At 37.2% G+C, this 21,214-nt stretch overlaps 2 protein-coding genes across 2 annotated transcripts in view; one reads left to right on the forward strand and one right to left on the reverse strand.

The window, feature by feature from the left end:
• Nucleotides 1-1,831: 1,831 nt before the first annotated feature.
• On the reverse strand, nucleotides 1,832-10,501 carry LOC135471145 (tumor suppressor candidate 2-like). The gene is made up of 3 exons (XM_064750234.1): nucleotides 10,259-10,501; nucleotides 6,888-7,014; nucleotides 1,832-3,632 (listed from the first exon to the last, which is right to left on the reverse strand). Exons 1-3 carry the CDS (start codon nucleotides 10,405-10,407, stop codon nucleotides 3,555-3,557), a joined length of 354 nt encoding a protein of 117 aa, XP_064606304.1. The 5' UTR covers nucleotides 10,408-10,501; the 3' UTR covers nucleotides 1,832-3,554.
• A 544-nt stretch (nucleotides 10,502-11,045) lies between these two features.
• LOC135470993 (FERM domain-containing protein 4B-like) overlaps nucleotides 11,046-21,214 on the forward strand; it is a 74,368-nt gene continuing 64,199 nt past the window's right edge. Inside the window, 2 exon segments of the mRNA XM_064750042.1 lie at nucleotides 11,046-11,166; nucleotides 20,697-20,768. Coding sequence (XP_064606112.1) covers nucleotides 20,697-20,768 — 72 coding nt within the window. The 5' untranslated portion in view covers nucleotides 11,046-11,166.

Below are 21,214 nucleotides of genomic sequence, written 5' to 3' on the forward strand. Positions count from 1 at the left end.
TGTGTACATTAAGTTTTGCTGCTCTGAGTGAAGTTATGAGAAAGGTGAGGGAGTTGCACAGTGAAAGGGAGGCACTTGTTAGATATCCATTAGCCTATCAACAGTTACTTGTATAATGCCAGGTATGCGTGTGTTTGTTTTTGTGGGCTGAGCAGTACAGCCTCAAACAAACTGTAATATTTGTAGCTTCAACTGTTCAGCCTGATGAACTTAACATGTTATTCATTATGATATGAAAGATAACTTACGGTTCAATAAAGTTGTTGAAAACTCCAGTTCATTGTCCGATGGAACATCTTCATATTTTGGTATATAAATTGGGAAACAGCTGCCTGTATAGTGAAATGGGCTGACTTATTACCAAATACAACTGTACATTAAAAATTGATACAGAAGGTTAAAATTTAAACATACATGAAAAGTGAACATGCAGTCTTTTTGGAAGATACATGTATGGTGATATCCAACTGAAAAGAGTTTCACAACAATGTTTTGAGTTTGAAGTTTCAGAGGAAAGTGAAGCAAAAATTTTTGCGTCCCCTTCAACTTTCACCTGGTGTGAAATCCCAAGAACAGTGAGCCACAAAATATTGTCCGAGAAAGATTTAATGTGCATGTCTTTTCATTGTGTTGGTCAGCATCCCAAAGCTGGTGTCATAATCAGGAATGACTAGTTCAGCAATAAGACTATCAACAATTTTAAAATACCAGTGATTGACTGACATTCAAAAGTACAGCAGGGGTAAACCACCAGCCTTGGCAAGTAGCTGACAAAATTTCGTACGTGATGTACAGACTGTTGTTCATGCATGAAAGAATGGTTTTCGTGCAGTTATCCAGAGAAGATAGAGATCACTGTCATTGTTCAACCCTTTTGCATGTTTACTATGTGTTTATTCATTTCAAGCATATTCTGAAGGCATTATTTTGTGCAGATTGATAAAATTATTTTTTTGTGAATACCTGAAATTGGTCTATCCAATCAATGTAGTTTTGTTTCCAAAATAAATTTATAAAAGTGCATAAACTGCACTGAAAGTTGCTCTCCCATATGCGGAAAGGTTGAGGAATAGGGCATTCATCATAAAGTTGTCTGCATATAAAGCAGTGATTGTTCGGCTATTGAGAAATTTAGCACATCAGCACTCTGCCGAGAAATAGCTCCAGCTTTAAGTGGGAATGCTTGCGGTGTCCGACAGAGCAGTGGTTGTCGAAGGGCTATACCAATATCCTTCAGGTTACACGAGTGCATCGACTTTTCCTGAATATCTATGTAGTAACTTTGTCAACTTCAATCCGAAAAATACAAATCTCCTAACTTTCATGTGGTACCATGCCACACATTCATGCACGTGCAGCTTGCACTTTTCTCGAACGTATCAAAAAATCAACCTAGCATGACCACCATTTTTTGAGCTTTGGTGGCTGGAAGTGAATAGCATTATGTTACCCTGGTAACTTCCAGGGAAGTGGGTAGTAACACTTGGCAAAAAGTTTTTAGTTCTATCCAGATGAGATAACATTCTGATATATTTCAACTAGGTGCAAAATAACAGTGCAGAAATTTACAGTGTATCAACAGATTAAAATGTCTCTGTGGCAGTATTATTCAATCAGTGCTCCTTTACACTTCAATATGGAGGCATATCTTGGACCTTGTTGCCTGAATTGTGCTTGTGTAACCTTTACCCATAAATATCCATCTTTTCCATGGTCATGATGTGTTGAGTTCAGAGACCATTTGACACCTCTAATACTTGGTCAGGTGTAGAAGTGAGAATTCCTTCAATGTCTAGTAAAAGACTCATACTGGAATATGAAATAACCACATGAAACATGTCTGTACACTTTATTATATTTCACGTATTTACAACTTCTAGACATACAAATATTTCTTCATCAACAACTTCATATTTTGTTTTAAATTTACTCTGATTGATGAAAACCTTGTTAACTGTACACACACGTAAAGATAAAAGCTGCTTTTTGTGACGCTTAGGTTTACATTTATACTGATTGATAAGTAACGGGGAATGTTCACATGTTCAATACATATTCAGGAAATGATGAAACACTATGACATTTTCATGCGAAGGAAAACTAGGAAGAAATTACTGCAATATGAATTTAGGTCAAATATGGCAAACACTAAGAACATTAACATTTCATTATGAAACAGTAGAAAAAGTAATGTTTTAAGTCAATTATTCCACACAACAGAAAATATGGTACCAGTACTGGTTCTAGTTTGACTTTACCTTTCCAATTTATTTATTTGATTGGTGTTTTACGCCGTACTCAAGAATATTTCACTTATACGACAGCGGCTAGCATTATGGTGGGTGGAAACTGGGCAGAGTCCGGAGGGAAACCCACGACCATCCGCAGGCTGCTGGCAGATCACCTCACCAACGATCACCTATATAATCAAATCTAATGAATAATATTTTCTTGACTAGAGAGAAAATAAATATAATATCTTTAAAGACTCTTATAGATCCACCCAATGAACATATTTTTTCCACTTTGTTTCTTTTGTTGCAGAAACACATTTTTGGAGCTGGTAGGTAGGAATTTACATAGGGCATACTGTCCTTTCATACTGATCACAACAGTTACAAAAATCTTAACACACTCAGAAGTATACACTTCTCTCTGCTAAATTCAACATTATCAGTAGGAAACAAAGAACTTTCAATATATATGTAATTTAATTTAATTTATTTTTAAAACATGAGAAAAAGGCACAGCCCCCAATAGTAACTTTTTGTCTACCACAGTTTTAAGTCACCTTTTGTACACAATTAAAGTCAATTGAAAAAATCTGTCTATCCTAGTCCTCAAAATCATGTTTTCATGTTTTGAGCTTCCGTTGAGCACTCTGCTTTTACAATATCTGATAATTTATGTAGCCATGTCTGAAACAGTGTAGACAAATTGTCACGAGTTATCTGCCCTTGAATTATGATATACATACTGAGCAGGCTACTGAGTTGTCATTTTTTTTTTTCAATATCCTGTGGACGCAAGTACATTTTTTTTTGCACTGCATTCTGTTTAAAGCTTTCTGAAATGATGAAATTAGCATTTAGATGTTATGCTAGCAATGATGGTTTGATGCTTTACATTACTTGAAACTGTTTCATTGATTTGATTTACTTTGTCCAACCTTCAACTGGTTAGTGGAGATAAACATACAAATCAAGTATTAAAGATATAAAAGCCCCAATCTCGCCACAAATTCCACAAAATGAGAATGACTAAAAACATGCCTTATGTCAAAGCTTTCTCAATTTACCACTAAAGGCGGTGAGATTCCCGAACAAGGACTGCTGAGCACAAATGTCAAATTTTGCCAGGTCTACAGAAAACTGCAGGTAAGATACAGATGTGCCTGTGTGACTGCTTTAATCAGCCAAGCCCTGGTTTGGTGCCTGTGCGGAGACATGGTGTCAGCTTGGAGTGAAAATCTCACTGATCTCTATGTACATGCACAACCGTCAACATCTTTCTACCATCATCACAATCAGTATTATCCATTGTCTTTGAAGTAATCACTTTCCCGTGAAAACTTCACATAACACAGCTGGGAAGTCAACATGGAGTCTTGGATGAGGCAATTCCACATCTCCCTGTAAACACAAATTTAGATAACCAAATATTTCAAGCATAAAATTGGGCATTTTTACAATTTACAATGGTAAACTGGTTTCTTCACTTCAGAACCAAGTTTGTTTCCAACAATGTTTGGTCATATCACGACAACTATACGTCTTTATAACAGGCCCATATCAGTACAAAGATGTTGAAAATCATGTTCCACTCAGTCAAGGAGTGCAGACTCTGTGCAGACAAGTTGCTAACCCAATGCCAATATTGTTACCTGAATGCTAACTAACATTTTACAGTCAGACTTGAACTGAGTTGAGACTAAATATGGGTCCAAGCTTACAAAACAGACACTACCAGCAATGTTAAGGGCTAATTAAAGTTAAAGACAGCACCTAACTAATGTTTATGTCCACTGAAAGACTACCTTTCAAAGGATCTCAAACAGGCATTAAATATTTTTTTACATTTTTTTTCAACCCGGTAACAGTTTAGTGAAACTTCATCTTGACACAGCTTCAGCATGTCATCAAGAGCAAGGTGGCGTCACATTTACTCTAGCTCTCTAACGTCGAAGGTATTTTCTGCATAATAGTTTAAGCAGTAGCCTATGGCAGACAGAAATTGTGGACTTCGGCAATGAACGCCCAAGTGTTCAATATAGTTTTCTATTAAACCGGGCACACTGGAAAAATATTTCTTCCACTCCTTGAACTGTTGACACAGTAATCCTACTAAATCTTTTTCAGGGAACTCCAGAACTCCCTGTTTAAATAGTCTAGCTGCAAATGAACAACTGGGGGTATTCCTGGTTCAGGTCGTAGCTTCTGGAGGGGTTGTGCTGGCAATACTCACCCCTACTAAATTTTTACAAAATTACAATAGGATTGTTATACAACTACATTTATGCTCAATTCTGAAACAAATGGAAATAAATCTAAGCACCACAAAGGCTGATCTAGGCATTCAATTGTTGCTGGATTTTACGTTTCAATTTTGTAGTGGTGGCTTCTAAAATGAAAGCACTGCTGACCTAGTTATCACTTATGTCAGAGAAAGCACCTTGGCTTGAATACTGCGTTTCAGTAATTTTACTGTATTTCATGAAAGAAAACCGAAAAAAAAAACATCACTTCTATGAGAGAAAGACAAAAGAGCAAATTTAAATTCTTTAGCTCTAGTAAATTCAGAGAAAAAAAAATTAGATCAAAAGATTCAATTAATTTTAAGAATTGTTCGCTGAGATGCCGTCTTCTCATTCCCATACACTTTCAGCATCCCTATATGAATTTTGCAGTGACCCTGATATTTGTTATTTACAAACTGCAGACTAAACGCTAAAATGATTGACAAAAAAAATGTATTTATATAATTTGAACTAAGTGGGCCTGTGTCTAAGTGGGCCTATGCTCTGCTGGGGAGATGAATGCAGTTTGGGTGGAGACAGCATGCATAATTTGACAAAATTTGTCTGATATAATTTGTAAAACCGTTGTTGAGTATTACACGGTTTGTAAATGAACTGATTTTCTCAATTCTCAACACGGCTGCCTTGACTCACACCAGCCCTTTGTCAGCAGCAGTATTGTCATTTCGTTGTACATGTTATTCTGTGAAATCTCATTAAAATAATAAAGTAGGATACTTTTCAGAAAGCTTCAGCATCCTGCTTTCGACTGAAACATGTTTTAGCCAGGTACTGTCTTGTCCTTTAAATTACCCTCAATGCCTCAAAAGCAGCGCCCCCCCCCCCCCCCCCCCCAACTAAGGGAGACCACTCTGCTGCAATGCAGTTACTAAACCTGTGAATCATGATTACACACTGTAACTGATCGTTACTATTAGTACCGTTGTCATCTATAACCGAAACCATAGTTCATGATATGGAGGAATTCAGGCATACACAAGCTTAGATGCACCAACACGTATGTAGCACCTTCACTAGATCTTTGGCATAATCAGATGAGAATATGCTTCATGGGATGGATAAAAACAGAACAAAGTTACATTTATGCACTAATCTCCCCTGATGAGCACACAGAAAAGCATAATTTTTACAAGGCTCCAAAGTGTAAGCTGACATTTTGTCTGTATTTTGTGCTTGGTTTATCTTGCTCGGTGCAAGGTGAATTTTGTGCTTGTTTCAAATACAGGTGGCCTGTGGGATCTAGGACCTGACAGTACTTGGGACATGGACACAGATTCAAAACAAAATAAAAATGTTTTAAAAAATTTGAAATGTCTGTTAAACAACTAAAATGAAAAACATGAAATTTAAAGACTCCTGGTCTGACGAGCTTCAATTCTTTCAAATAAGAACATGGCTACAAATTCATGGATTTAAACTGAGGTAATAAAATCATGCAGAATAAGACTATACACAAGCAACTACGTGTATGTTCAGCACCAGGGGTAGACAGTAGATTTTTTTCTTTTGTGGATGAAAAGGCAACTAGAATCCGGATGTCTGAAATATCCCGCCTTCCACACACCAACATTTACAAAAATTAAGAAAAAATTAATAAGAACTAAACCTTAAAATAAAGGACAGAACATCATGTTGCTTAGTTTGACTTCCCTATAGATTGTTTCATGGGCCATTTATAGTGTGCACTTATTGTACTACTTGTGCATCCAGTTTAAAGAAATGCAGCAATCAGAAGAGAATACATGTACTATCTACACAAAATTCCATTACTGCACTAAGTACCTGAACGGGAGAAATTATGAAAATAATTACCCAATTGTAATTTAATTTGAGCATGCACAAGTTCATATTACAGAGAAGATTTGTCTTATGTTTCACGGAAAGGGTTGAATACTTTAGGAAGAGTTACATGGAAAAAATCTTAATACATGGAAAAGCACTATTACTAAAAGCACCAAGTCATAAATGGGGGTAATTATGAAAATAATTATCTGATTGCCATTAAAGTTTAGCATGCATATGTTCAGATGACAGGCAAGATGTCTGCTAAATTTCATCAAAATCGGCGCAGTGGTTTGGGAAGATTTATATGGACAAACAATGAAAACATAGAAAAGCACTGATTTCTAAATGCGAGTAATTATGAAAAGTTGTTATGAAAATTATTTCCCAATTGCCATTAAACTTGTTTTTGAGGAGATACAAGGACAAAATCGCATCTACAGAGAGACGGACAAGGCATGGCGATTCCAGTACACGGTCCCCCCACCCCCACCCCTCCGTAACTTTGTTGAGGAGGTAAATGATACGGAAAATAGCCAGTGTCTGTCATAAGCAGGAACACATGTACCTGAGGTACCAGATGATGGTTTTTCTTCACCATCTTATATCTGTGACCCTGATCTCCATCATGTTTAATAGGAACTTCTTCAAAAAACTCGTGGGCTAGGTCTCCATCCTCATCCATGTACATCGATCTGAAAAATGAACAAAGAAGCATTAGGTCAACATATATATACCTTAAACTGCCAATTAGACATCAAGACAGTGAAAACTTCATGTGTTACGATGCAAGACAGATGAAAGGGTTTACTGCATGACTGAATTAATTTGATTGTTGTTTTACACAATGTTATATTCAAAATAATATAACTCTGTGGCCTAGGGGTTTACACCCCAGCATGGTGCATTGACCCAGAAGCCTCCCACCATGTGGTCGTTGTGAGTTCAAGTCCAGCTTCCTCTCCAGCCGTATGTGAGAAGGTCTGTCAGCATACTGCAGATGGTCATGTGTTTTCCCACCATAATGCTGGCCACTGTCATATAAGTGAAATATTCTTAGTAAGGCATAAAAAACCAATCAAATAAATAAATAAAATAACTGATTATACATTGTGTAGATTTGAATGTTTTATGAGGTAAGACTTCTAGGTAGGCTATTTGTTGAACTTGCTGGTTTGACTGCTTTAAAGGCATTATCAAAAAACATCTGAATATTTTATTTATTTATTTGATTTTCTGCTGTTAACGAAATGTTTGACTGGGAAGCCAGTCTTCAAGATTCAACCTGAAACTAGCCAATAAAGCAATGATTAGGCAAAGTGGAGTAGATTATCCATTGGCCGGGTAACTCTACTACATGTAACTTGTGTATGAACCATTGTCACAAATGTCACCTTGTTCAAAACTGGAAGTTGGCTCTCGCACCTTTCAGTTTAACCTGGCAGTAGCTACAAATATACTCAGCATGAATTGGAAACACTAATGAAGCCTGTTTCCTATTCAATTTTTTGCACACATACCCGTGACTAAATAGCAACAAAATATATCCCAGTTGCTTACCTCAACAGACTACTTGTCACCAGTTGCGATGCCCCAGTACAAGTCTAATATTTGCAAATGTGTAACTTAGTCATATTTAAATAGTAACTGCATAACGTTTTTAAATTGAGTGCTCCCTGATGTTGGTTTGGGACCATTCATGGCAAAACAGACTTTTGCCAAACCTAACATCAGAGTAATCTTGCAAGTTATTTTGATGAGAGAAAAGGAAATATTTCTGTGAATTTCAAAAACAGTTTGAGTCAGGTTGTATTTATACTTGCAAAACGTCCTATTCATTTAAATGCACAACAGAACTTGGTGTGTGCTGTAGTCTAATGAATTAGATGTTGTATGGTAATGATATAATGTCTAACAGAGGTACCTTCTCAAAAAACTAGGTATTTTCCTATACACTAGAAGATCACACTTTTATTGGATCACAAATAGGCTAAGGTTATGATCATATCATTCTAGTCCACGATCCATCAAAAACTTCAAACAGACAGCCAAGTTCGCCCTCTCTATAAACCTTTGAAATATTCTCCACAATGAAGGTTTTTAATCTGTGATGCAAAGTGGACGATTTTTATCTGCAGGGAACAGCCAAGAGTGTCACAAGTCTCTATTGTGGAAAACAGTAGGCAAAGCATCAAGAAGAGAAACATGTCTGCCTGTTAAAATTTTGCTGCCTTTACAGTCTGGAAATGACCAAAGTGAGCAAAACAGAAGTCGAATGTGGTCTAGTAAAAGTGCGATCTGCCAGCCGGGGACTGCTGATTGAAAACAAGTAGAAAACACTACAGAGGTTCCAAATGCAGACAAGAAAATATCCACTGTTTTGGGATGGGATCTCTGTTAGACCTTGTATCATTTAGCGTATAACATCTAATTAATTAGGCTAATGTGTGCTGGTGTTTTAAAGTAGATTTACAGGCCCACTTCGTGTAAGTGCTTCACAGAATGAACACACTGGATTTTTCAATTCAATGTTTAAATGCTGAGGCAGGTCATTATCAGAAATGATTGAAAATAGACCTCATTGTTTAATTTAACGATGTTTCTGGGGTCTCGCAGAAGTTCACACAGATATCAGTGAGACAGCTGGTGGCTGTCGCAAACTAACATACATGTAGATAAAAGAGGTCTATTTTATGATAGTTGCTACATTAAAAATATATGTCTGTCGAAACATAACATAAAAGTCCCCTCTTTTAAATGCGATAATTTGCGAGAGCCCCTACCTGTCTTGCTGATATCTGCATGCACTCGCGACACCCCTGACACACCGACTGGGGTTATTGAACTACAAGTTTGTCTACATTAGCAATGGATGACTATTCTTGCTGGCACTCGCATAGTCATGGATGACTCCCATTGACCCCTGAAGGAATCATCGTAAAATTTCGCAAAACAGTTAACTGCTAACCTCTCTGGCCTTTCCAATAAATCCTCTGCAATGCTTAGCGTCTCAGGACACGTGACTATTAAAATTCTGTGCTGTTGATCACCCTCAAAAGGTAAATATCCATCCATCCTGTTAGACGGGTCAGGAGTTGGAGGTCACATGATCACCCTTTTGCGTCTAAAACAAGATGGCTGCTCAAAGTTAAAGCATTGAGGAGAAGGTCACTTTTTGTCACTTGTAAGGCCTAGTTGTACAAAATAACATCACAAAAGCTCTGCAGAAATGCTCAGACTATCTGGAAAGCTGAAAATAATACAAATCCAATGGATAGAAGATCTCTGACAGTGATTCAAAAACAGACATTTTCCTATGTAATAACGTTGAAAGGACCGTTTTCTTCACCTACATCGTTTGTTACTAAGGAGATCATGTGGTCTCTAGCTTCCCATCCATCTTACAGAATAGTTCAGCAAGCTAAACTTTTCCGCTCGCTTGAACTTTATAAAGATGGTTGCTCATCACATGCACCATCTGGATTCCTGGGATACACATGCCCATCATTTGGCTTGGGAAACAGCCCCAATACTGGCAACATGGAATCAGCAGACTGGTTGAGCTTGCTCAAATATGGATTTCCCTTTGGGATAATTGACAGCTCAGGATTTTAACAGTCAGGTGCCCAGGTGCTATGTATTGTAAAGGATTAACTGGGCCGGCCGTGGAGAAAAGAAAACAACTGTTTTCCAAAATTTTACTATAGTTCCTTCTGGGGTCAATGGGAGTTATCCATGACTATACGAGCGCCAGCAAGAATCGTCACCCAGGGCTCGTCTACATGTAGTTGTTGTTGTTTGCTGCTTGGAGTAGATGCTTGGTGTCTCTGATAATTTGTTTATGTCGTAACCAACCATCACTAGCTCGACTAGCAAATAGGAATCCCCCAGGCAATCCTGTTTCAATTTACTACGATCTGGCGCTGTGTTTACTCTTACCCTCGTCTCTTGTGTACAAATGGAGTAGCACCGAATCGTTGGGCGATGGCAGCTTCATCCTGACAACTGTCACCGGTCTTGTTCCATGAAAACAGCCATTTCACGGGAGTTGAGACAGACTTGGCCAAAGAAGATGTCGCTCCTCCCATTTCCACAGAAAATCATCGTTATAAATATACAAAGTTCATAATATTATCTCTTTTTATCATACAGTTTTTTCCAAACTACATGCTTACTTTGCCGTCATCCCGAACCGGAAATAACGTGGACAGCGCCACCTAGCGGATAAAACTGTTTGTCAACTGATAGCTTAGCTATTTCGTTCATACCACACCTTCTCGCTCAGGCCATATATAATTATCCACAGACTACATCATCAAATGGGGTTTAGTTGAAACCTGTACAATATCGTACATTTACTTCGTGAAAGTAACAAAGTAACACTTACATTACAAAGTTTAGATACCACCTGAGGCTGCTATACTACTGGTACTACTTGTGATAAAACTAGAAAATTATATTATATCGGCAGAAATTCACAATAAAATCTGGGCGTTGAAAGTTTGATCAGTTCTAAATCTATGAGCAAGATTGTTAGTGTAAAAGACATGGACTTATGATAAGAGACGGGACACTATTTTTTTTTTTTTTTTTTTGGTATTTTTGGCAGGAGCAGTTTGTCATGCTGAGATTCGTATTTCGCGCGCAATTTTCTGTGTTTCAGAGACGACCCCTTATGTTTTTTTTTTCCCAACTCCCTCACACATGCGTGGTACAGCCGGAACGACTTCCAAGTGAAAGATATGGCGGATGCGAGTCTTTGGGTATTAGGTTAGATAAAAAGGAAACAATGATCAAGTCAGCGGGAAAAGGTGTTATATCTGATCAAAATCTGCCGAAATGACAAGGTGAGTTTTAGATGAGCGGTGTATTTGACTAATATGCGCCACGACGAGTGACTCGCGCTGATAACGGAGGAGTTCGCCAGTCAGTGGTTGTGTTTTGAAAATCCTCACAGCGTGAGCCGCTTTCAAAAATAACTACACACAAGCTGAGGTCGAGTTAATTCGGTATTACAGGCAAGGCTGGGACGGGGATTGGCCGCAGTATAGGATAGCTTTACAGTCATGTAAAAGGTAATATTACGTTATTCGACAAGGTATATCTTTATTATCCCTTGTCTGTTTCAAGTTTTACATTACTTATAATTTCTTGGAACATTGAGTATGAAATCAACAACAACATGGTTGTTTGCTGTCATTCAGTCGTTCCATTTGACGGCCTTGGGATTTGTTTCAAATAACTGTGCAGGTGTATTATAATGTGACTTACTACTTGAATAAGTTAAAGTTTTAACTGGGTTATCAATGTTGATATTGATAACATGTAAATGTTTCCAGGGAATGTGCCATAAGTAATAGAGACTAACCATAGTACATTTTTTTGGTGTGGCATTAGTTTTGCGCAATTTGGTATAGTAGGATGTACGTTTGTGTTAAAAAACCTGGTCAAAATTAAAAACCAATAGTCAGCATATGCAGAATTGTGCCCTTACCACGTAACTAACAGTTTATTTCACTTTAGATTCACATCCTGTAATCATAAAGTTGGGTTAAATGTTGTCAAGTCTCCTCTTTTTTGATACAAATGTGAGCCTCAAGTACTCAGCCTCGTGCTGCCATATTTGGCCTCATTGAAATAAAAAATGTCTTGCTTTACACAGAATACAAGTACCTCTGTGTTGAATCTAATTATAAAAAAAAGCCTTGTATGAAGCAAGTAACTTTCTGAGAAAGTGGCTAAGGGTATAGAAATTATTTTTCTTACCGTGATCAGATCAGATTGACATTGTTGTGGTACGTTACACAAGATAATTCTATTCTGAATGATAATAGCAATGTCTTTTGAGAGAAATAAACTATAATTTGGAATGAGTTTGAGACTGTTTACCCAGCTGAAAGGTATTACAAAACCAGTGACTACAAAGAAAAAGATCATGTGGTTGAGTACAGGTAGAGCCTTTGGCAGCTGACCTGAGATGCAGGTGGGGCTAGACTAGGTAGGTTGGATAAGTTACATATAGCCCAAAACTAGCCCCTGCTCTGATTTTACATTTGGCAAAATTTTGTACGGCCAAAGGTGGCCCAAGACAACATCAGAGCATGCTCCATGAAGAAAGCTGATGCAGTTACCTGCACTTGTCAAATATGTTGAGGCTGTCAGTAGAAGCGTTCGCTTCGAGCATGACCTTTACACCCTGACACACTGCCACTGCAACTGCCTCAGGTTTTTAAATGGAGCCCCAACATTGGTTTCGGCTCTGTGTTTAAGACATTATTACACAAGTGAATAGAAAAAAGTGAACTCAATTATATTAGTGTTGTCAGTATAATGCGCAATGGTCTGTTTATGCATATTTCTTATTAGTTTTCAGGGTTTTCTTTGCATGCATGCGCAGAAGCACAGGGTTAATCTTCCCTCCTCTAGATAGTTCTTTTAACAGGGTGCTCTCTACCTAGATGCATGTTTTTGGTTTAGCTCATTAGCTGCTGGGGTGACTTGAGCTGATGCCATTGTGGATCCTGTTCTTTAAAACCACATTTACACCTTAAAAGGAAGATTGGGAAACCTATCTATATGAAATATGTGTTAGAACATGCCAGGCAACTAAACTAATCTTACAAGAAACATATTTCATGAATCCTTTCAACACTTGATCCTTTCAACACCTCATTTTCGAATCCAGTTGTCGCTTATGCATGGCTGCAAGTTATGAGTTTGTTTTATGAATGGCAGTGATTTTCTCCATGGATGCACTCTTGTTTCCACCACCCCTTAAACTTGACATCTGTTATAAAAGTGTCAAATTCCTGAATACAATTGTTACATTAATATAAGTTATATTAGTACTTTACTGGTGGATCTTTTCAGTAGATTTCTCTGCAGATTTTTAATTCTGGATAATTCAGGTAGATAAAAGTACAATTACGTGTAAACAAACCTGCTGACAGAAAGATGTATTTAAATTTACTAAATTATTTAAACAGTGCAGATCTCACCCCAAGCAAACAAACGTGTAATGAGATTGTATTCATGCACATTATAAAAATAACATGGCTCAGTCATGAAAGTGTTCGTAATACCAATATTCAATTGGTCAGGTGCTTGTCCCAGTGCATATGAATTACCTTAGTTTATAGCCATAACCTGGGGCGAAGTCATTTGTTAGTGTCTTGAAATAGAAGCCAATATGAGCTGAATATCAGGGTTTTCATTTAGAATTGTAGAAGGAGGTCGGAGCTCAAAAGTAGGCGGCTGCATTGAATTATGTTACTATTACTGTTGATTTAAATACTGAGAATATTCCAAGTATGCGGCTAAGGGGGACGGCAATAGAAGGCTCTCTGCAACCTGCTACTGAATATGTACAACCAGAACCTTTAGTACTGAGCATTTATTTCGTTAATTGAAAATTCAGACACAATAAATATAAAATTCTCCATACCCTCATACAAAAAGCATTTTTTTCTGTTAGCTCAGAGATCAGTTAACCATGTTCTGACCTTAGCTTTCATTATTATATTTCGTACATCATTATAACATGACCATAATCATTGTAAGTATTGTTTGAAGGTGATGTCAAGACCACTTGCACAGCTATTGCGTTTTAGTCATTTGATACTGGTTTTCTGTTTTCTCCTTCATGTTGTGCCTGAAAGCCTGCAGTAACAATATCTGCAATGTACACCAATCATCCATTTGTGATATTTACTTGGGGGGCCTGCTTGAGGTCATATTCGCAATGATAATTAGTTTAATTAATGATGGATGGTAAAGTACAAATACTCATACCTTCATTTTCAATAGCTTAAATGGCCATTTGAAACAAGAAAAGACCCAATTTCAATGCAAGGAAGAACTAAATTTCCTCCAGGGAGAGGTGGTCAGTATGCAGAAAATTGACTTCTCTGAATCTCTGATAATATATGTACGTGTACTCATATTTCTAATTATTTCTTGATGGACATATAAAGAGTTCCTGTGAATCATCCTTCAGGTTCTATATATAATCATAGTTCCTACAGTTGATGTAACCACAAGATTGGCAAATGATTCATTTTGTGTTTTTCAACAGACCTACACATACATGTATCTTGCACAATGACAGGTGCCTTTGACATGCTATTTGTACTACTGTTAAACCATTACATTAAATCCAATACAAAAGTACAACATATCTGTCAACTACAGCTGACTTCTGGTTTCTGTAGCTGAAAGCTTTCATGTAAGGGTGGCTTATAGTTACTAATAAGGTCTATGGGAGGATCGTCAGTCCCCCATCTTACCCAATATTAAAAGTTCACAGCTGATTTCCTGGCCTCGTGCCCCCTAGTACCTGAACTTAAAATATTTTATCATATCATTAGTAACTAGTCACTTGTAATTCTTTGAACCCTATAGATATCAGAATAACCTGTTAAGTTAAATTTTATTCACGGGGTGTGTTTTTTTTTTTATTACAGAGGGCCTTATAAAACTCAGGAAGGGCCAGTTGATTCCCAAGTCAACTGGCCCTGCTGGCCTTTTGATTTTCAGGGCTTATTTCTACCCCGGCCCTTGATTATATGAACTTATATACATGTAGTCATTTGTGTTATACAATTCAAATTCTTGACATGACCTCAGAAGTAGCAATTTCCTTGATAAATAAGTATGATCCACCCCACATGCCCCTCAGTTTGTGGTGAAATACGTAATCATTCCTTTAATGGGATTAAACCTGGCAGCCCTTTGTTGGAGGAAGTCGGGTGCAGCTGGCAACATCCTGAGTTTATTAAAAACAGATCATTTGAATCCTATCCATCATACTTCTTGTCTGTACTTCAAATTCATCAGTGTTGAATAAATCTGATATAGCACCCCTATGTGACCTGAAGTTCTCACATTCTGGCATTGTAACCTCCTCCTGGATTTTATCCCTATTTTTCTTTTCCTTTTTTTCCTATTAATGAAGGAGAAAATAGGTGCCTGTCTGGTCAGCATTTGTTGTAGATTGTCATATGTTAAAATTCCAATAGTCCAAGAAAAATAGAACAATTTGTAGTGCCATTTCTTGCGACATTGGATTTGTAGAATTCAACAAATTGTGCAGTTCAAATGCAGTTTACACAAACTTGAAGTAGTTTGAATTTGGATAATATATCAGTCTATGTGCTAGGCTGTAGATATGATTTCAGAGAATTTTAAAACATTAGAATAAAACAAGAAGAGCCAGTAGCCATCTCCATCTTGTAAAACTCCTGTAGTATTGTGTCTAGGGATGTAATGATATGGTCTTGCCACAATATGAGACATGATGTGGGAGTGGCAATACGATTGATTGGCGACAATTCTAGTACAGATCATTTGATTGGCCGCGATGATGACCGATAGCAATCATAGCACATCTAAATGAGCCAACTGGCGCCTTCAGTACTCAGCGGTAAACCTGACATGGATTTATACACCGGCTAGAGGTTAAAAAGTTTGTAATTTATTTACAATATTTGAGGTACATTTTGTGAAATGTATTCAGGATGAATAAATTTTTTTTAAAATGGGTGTATTGTGATACATGTTTTGGAGTATAGCATAGTACGGCAACAAATCAAGATACACCAATATGACGGTGTGTCATTACATCCTAATTTATGTTAATTAAAATTTAAATCTACATGTAGACAGGTACAGTGGTGTAACTTAACTCTTGCCAAAACAGTTATGTGCTTGTAATGCTGTGCAAGCTTTGGGCAACATTGAAAATAAACAATATATTTTATGGTTCAGTGTTGGCTACCATGTCTGCATGTGTTTTGTGTGAAACAAGGCTACGTACCATTAATCTGATCATTTGTTGTTATTCTGAGGTAACATAAGTCAAATTGTTTTTAGTTTGGTGTACCTTGGTTTGAAATCTTGGTTCGAAATGTGAGCTATGGGTAATGATTTAATAAATCATCAAGGAACTTGAATGTATGACAGAATACAAATCTAAAGTCATTTTATTTTTTTTAATTTTTCGTTCACTTTGGCGGTTTTTATCGCCTTCCCCCGAGAGCATGCACCTTAAAAGCTTAAGTTACATTACTGATATACATAACCAAAAATCTGAAATATTTAAGTGAAATGCTCATTGCATCATTGAAAATGCTTTTAGGATGTAATTTAAAAAAAAAAAAAGTAATAATATCTAAAAATATAATAGTGAAAAATTGTGGCAGACAAAGAAGTAATTGAGTTGTAGTGATCATGTTGTCCCACATGCATGTATTTTGGGTCTGCAAAAATAGTTGATGTATCTATGCCTTCCACTCTCAGCCATGTTGGATCTCTAACAAAATAGTTACCATAATGGTAATCCAGTGCTCATAGTGAAAAGCACACTCAAGAGGAGAAATGCATAAGTGTGAATGATTCAAGATGGCCACAAGTAACCTACACTGTTAATATAGCTATTGAAAGATTACACATGTACTATACTGAAAATAGAAGATGCTGATGAGTTTTCTATAATGATTGACATCCAAAATTATTAAAGCCTCTTATAAAATGATAATCACATGTGGGGTGTAAAACAGTGTACTGTACATGTTCAGTAAGTTTTTTGCCTTGGTGAAGGCCTTTGGATAAACGTCTGTGGCAGTGTGACTAATCGTGTACTGGAAGTACATGTGTTACAACAGCATGTACTATACAAATTAACTCACCAGTGTGCTTGTATGTCTTAATGGCATACACAGTTGAAGGGATTGGATCATGCTTTTGGCTGCTCAGTAATGGTGTGCACGGATGACATGTTATTGGATCATGTTCATTGGTTCTGCGTGTACATGTAACCGTGCTGGTGGTTTGCAGATCCTTAAGGATATATGAAACGCTTTGGTTTTATTTCTTAATGTGCAGATTATCATGCGTAGCAACGTATAACAGTACAAACAAATGTCTTCAGAGTACAGTTCTCTTAGGGCCCCAAGGGGTCAATCCAGAAATGAAGTAGCTTGCAGCAGTGGTGTCAACAATGATCCTTGTTTAGAGAGAACTCTGGGACAGACTGAACGGGCATGGCCAAAGGGGGCCGGGGGGGGGGGGGGGGGGTGTAAGGGCTCGAAGGGGGTGCCAAGCTGGCCCAAAGAAGCCATGCAGTATCTGTGTACATATCACCTTGCCCACACTGTTCACCATGCTCGTGGCACTTTGAGGGTGTTCACCAAGTTCCAAGCAAGATCAACGATGACGTAATTTCTGAAAAAATCCGACCATCGGAGCATAACTTTCTTCATTTGGCATAGAAACATAATCTTCGTTTTCTAGTTCCTTTTCATGTATCCTTGAAGTCACTAAGTCTGGCTGTGTTACCATTTGAGCATACATGTACATGTGGACCTGTCTTTGGAGTTTCCTTCACAAATGTGTTGGTAAAACCAAAGTTTAAATGATGGTTTGTTAGAACAAACTTACAATTTTTATGAATACATTTGCTTGTTATAATGTACAAGTAATGTTCACGTGCATTAGCTCTTGGACTTTGAAGCACAACATGTACTTTCTAATGCGAAGCGTTGGCTAGCAATGGGTGTGGAATGTATTTTACACTATACATGCGTAAAACAAAATACTGTCAGGGTAAGCAGTGCAATTTTAATCACATATTTCACTCGCAATGTTTTTATCTCGGGCATTTATTAAAAATTTGGTATGGTGAGATAACATGTAGTCATAATTTTATGTATACCCACCCTTTTAATTTTCATAAAAGGTTGTAAAATATGAATGACGTGTACATTGTACCTGCGTCATGAAAGTTTTTCCGATGATAATCATAAATGCCTCATTGGAAAGTACATCTGTAAACAATACAGGCCACCTTTAGTATGGTTGAGAATAATGAAAAAAAAAGTTGCAGCCTAAAACGAGGCAATTACAGATGTTGTTTTTTATTTTCCTTTGATGAAAATCAGATGATTTATGTGATACATGTAGATTATCAGTTTATACTATCAAAAATTTAGTACAGTAGGTGTATTGTATTTCCGTAACACCAGTTTACATACTGTGCATATCAAAAACAGCTGATGTGTGTGTGTGTGTGTGTATATATATATACATGTATATACACATTATATGTTATAGTGGGACATGTCATCATCTTTTTCACTTGGTGGCTAAACATTCTCTGTGGCAGGAAAATGATTGGCATTAATATAAAAGCCAGCATTTACCCAGGCTATTTATCATATATAATTGCGACAAACATTATACTGAATGCATATGATTAATGCATAATATTCAGACTGCACAGATTTACATTTGTGTGAAAGCTTCTCTTTGTCTTGCACAGTAGTAGTTGCATAATAAGCCCATGAAAAAGTCTCTGCCAAGTCCGAACTAGATTGCCCTTTTTTAGGCTGGCAATTAATAATATGTAAGTAAATCTTACAACAGTGTGGGCCCTTGTGTGAGTTAACACACTAAATAAAGCTCTAACGGAAAGTGCATGCCAGAGCAAACAAGATTTCATAGACTTGCATTAGTCATACCTTGAGTGGATTGATGGCAGGATCTCTAGCTAATGCTGCGACAACTGTACATGTACCTTCTCAAGGCAGTCAGCATGAAGCTTATTTCAAAGGTATGTCTGTGGTCGTTTAGTGATAGGCATACACGGTATGTGTACACACACATGTGAGTTAGGTGTTACACTTAAGCTCAGTGGTATACAGAGTATGTGTATGTAAATATTCAAGTGAATGAAATGCAAGATCTGATTACACCTTGAAGTGTGGGGAGAATTTGTTAAATGCCTTGATAATTAAGGGTGTCCTTATTTTACCTGAGGTTTTACTATAAATTTTTCTTGCTCCATTAAGTACATGTATTATGGTAGTGTTTACAGATTTACCCTCAGGTAATTAAAGAAGAGTTTTAAGATAATATGTGACACCTGCACCTTATGTCCGGCCACACATTGGGTGATACGTATATGTGCATATGAATATATATATATATATATATATATATATATATATATTTTTTTTTTTTTTTTTTTTTTTTAAATATATATGCAATGTATCATTTAGGCAAGTGTATCACCTGCGCATGTACATGTGCAGCTCTGTTAAGTCTGAGTCTGGGCTCTGGGCGAGTGCAATTTGTCTGACGCCAAACTGATGTTAGAGAAAACTTCAAAGCTGTAAATTAGGTGTAACTCTTCTGGAACTTTGTGCAGAACATGTACATTTCTTTTGTAACGTGTACATGTATTTTTAGTACTGACTGCTGTTATTGTGTGGTGACTAGTGTTCATTGTCATAAAAACTGAGCACAGAATGTACAGTTGGATGCTAGTAGCTACAGTTCTTGTGTAAAAGTAGAAGATATTCAGATAAACTTCCATTGGGATCATTCCTGTTTTCAGCATGATAACTCCTGACTAAGGAAATTGGTCATAACAGTCTCTCCTTTCGTCTACTTGGACCAGACTTCTGGCAACTACCCATGGTTTTGTTGTTTATTGTTCGTGTATAACTTAGTTTTATCAAGAGGGTCATGTTCAACTGGTTTCCCGGCTGTACAAGACTTTCTCAAGCTGCTAGACAGGACATGCTTGTCCTATTAGTGCTGTTTGCTGTAAGTGAGAATAAAGAGGAGGCAGTGGGCCACTGGCAAGGCTGTAAGCTGCAACAGGTCTCTCTACTTCTTACCCAGACTCGGCAAGGGTCTTGCATATTGATAGATCTCCCTGAGGTTACAAAGGATGCTTTTCGTGTACCTGTACACACGCCCCAGATGCTACAGGTGTATGCTTGTACCACCCATTAGGATATTTGGCAGTGTTCTCCATGCTAATGGAGTTTACAGTGCTTACCTGTACAAACGAGCCTACAAGTCTACCAGTACAGGTAGTGCTGAATTTAGTAATGAGTACTGAGTGGATCCATCAGACTACTATATGTACCCCACCCTGTCAGCAAATGTAGGGTGGCAAATATTCTGACCTGGATGAGGAAAACAATAAAACCTCAGTGGTCGTTGTGGCATGCGTGGTGATTGTTTCCAGACATCATGAACTAAAACAGAGTTTGTCTGTGTCAGAGCAGGACAGGAACATTATGTTGAAGTTGTTACACGTAGGTAACTTGTGTTATCATTGAATTATACATTGAATTCAGCTGAATGGATATTTGACATGGTCGAAAATAATACTGTTTCCTTTTCATTTTCATTCCAAGGAGGTGAAGTCCGCCATCTTTTGTTGATATACATTGTATGTATATATATAAATGTATAAATATATTTTTTTTGAACAGCCCATCACATCACTCTGACTCCATCAGAGAAGTCTCTGAAATACTTTATCTTTGTTCACTTTAGCTGAGCCTGTTGTGATGTTTATTTACAGATGAGCGAAGGGAGGAAGACACAGATAATACTTTTAGAATGGGAAGACCACAAATTGGAAATCCTTGTGCAGGTACATAATTCTGTTACAGATACAGACTTAATATGGTACACATACATGTATCAGTACATCCACTTACATCACATCTGACTCCTTTGTATCCATGTATGTTCCTGGAAATGTTCTTAATTTTGAAAGTTCTTTATGTGCTATATCACAATGTCTGTCTCTCAACATGTGCCATCTTCAATTTAATGTAGATGAAGATGAGCTTATTATGATGTGTTTACATAGATCAATGCATGACATAATATACATGCATAAGGACTTGTTTAAATAAATTATGTGCTTATTTCTCTGTATTGCATTGTGAAACAGTTTTAAATTTACGTCACAAATTGTGTTTGTTTGTTAGCAGTAAGGTGAATTTGCCTTGAGTTGATGTAGCAGATTGATTTCTTTAAACAAGCCTTGGCAGGATTATCTTAAGTACATGTATCTAGTGAATTAGATATTCA

The sequence above is a fragment of the Liolophura sinensis genome, chromosome 7 (assembly GCF_032854445.1).
Source record: "Liolophura sinensis isolate JHLJ2023 chromosome 7, CUHK_Ljap_v2, whole genome shotgun sequence".
Taxonomy (NCBI): domain Eukaryota; kingdom Metazoa; phylum Mollusca; class Polyplacophora; order Chitonida; family Chitonidae; genus Liolophura; species Liolophura sinensis.

Bases quoted from the DNA above. Each gene is read 5' to 3' on its own strand.
- LOC135471145 (XM_064750234.1), bottom strand. From the start codon at position 10,407: ATGGGAGGAGCGACATCTTCTTTGGCCAAGTCTGTCTCAACTCCCGTG. The intron at 7,015-10,258 runs GTAAGAGTAAAC...TTCATTTTTCAG, and splicing joins TTTGTACACAAGAGACGAGG to ATCGATGTACATGGATGAGG. The intron at 3,633-6,887 runs GTACATGTGTTC...TTGTGTTTACAG, and splicing joins ACCATCATCTGGTACCTCAG to GGAGATGTGGAATTGCCTCA.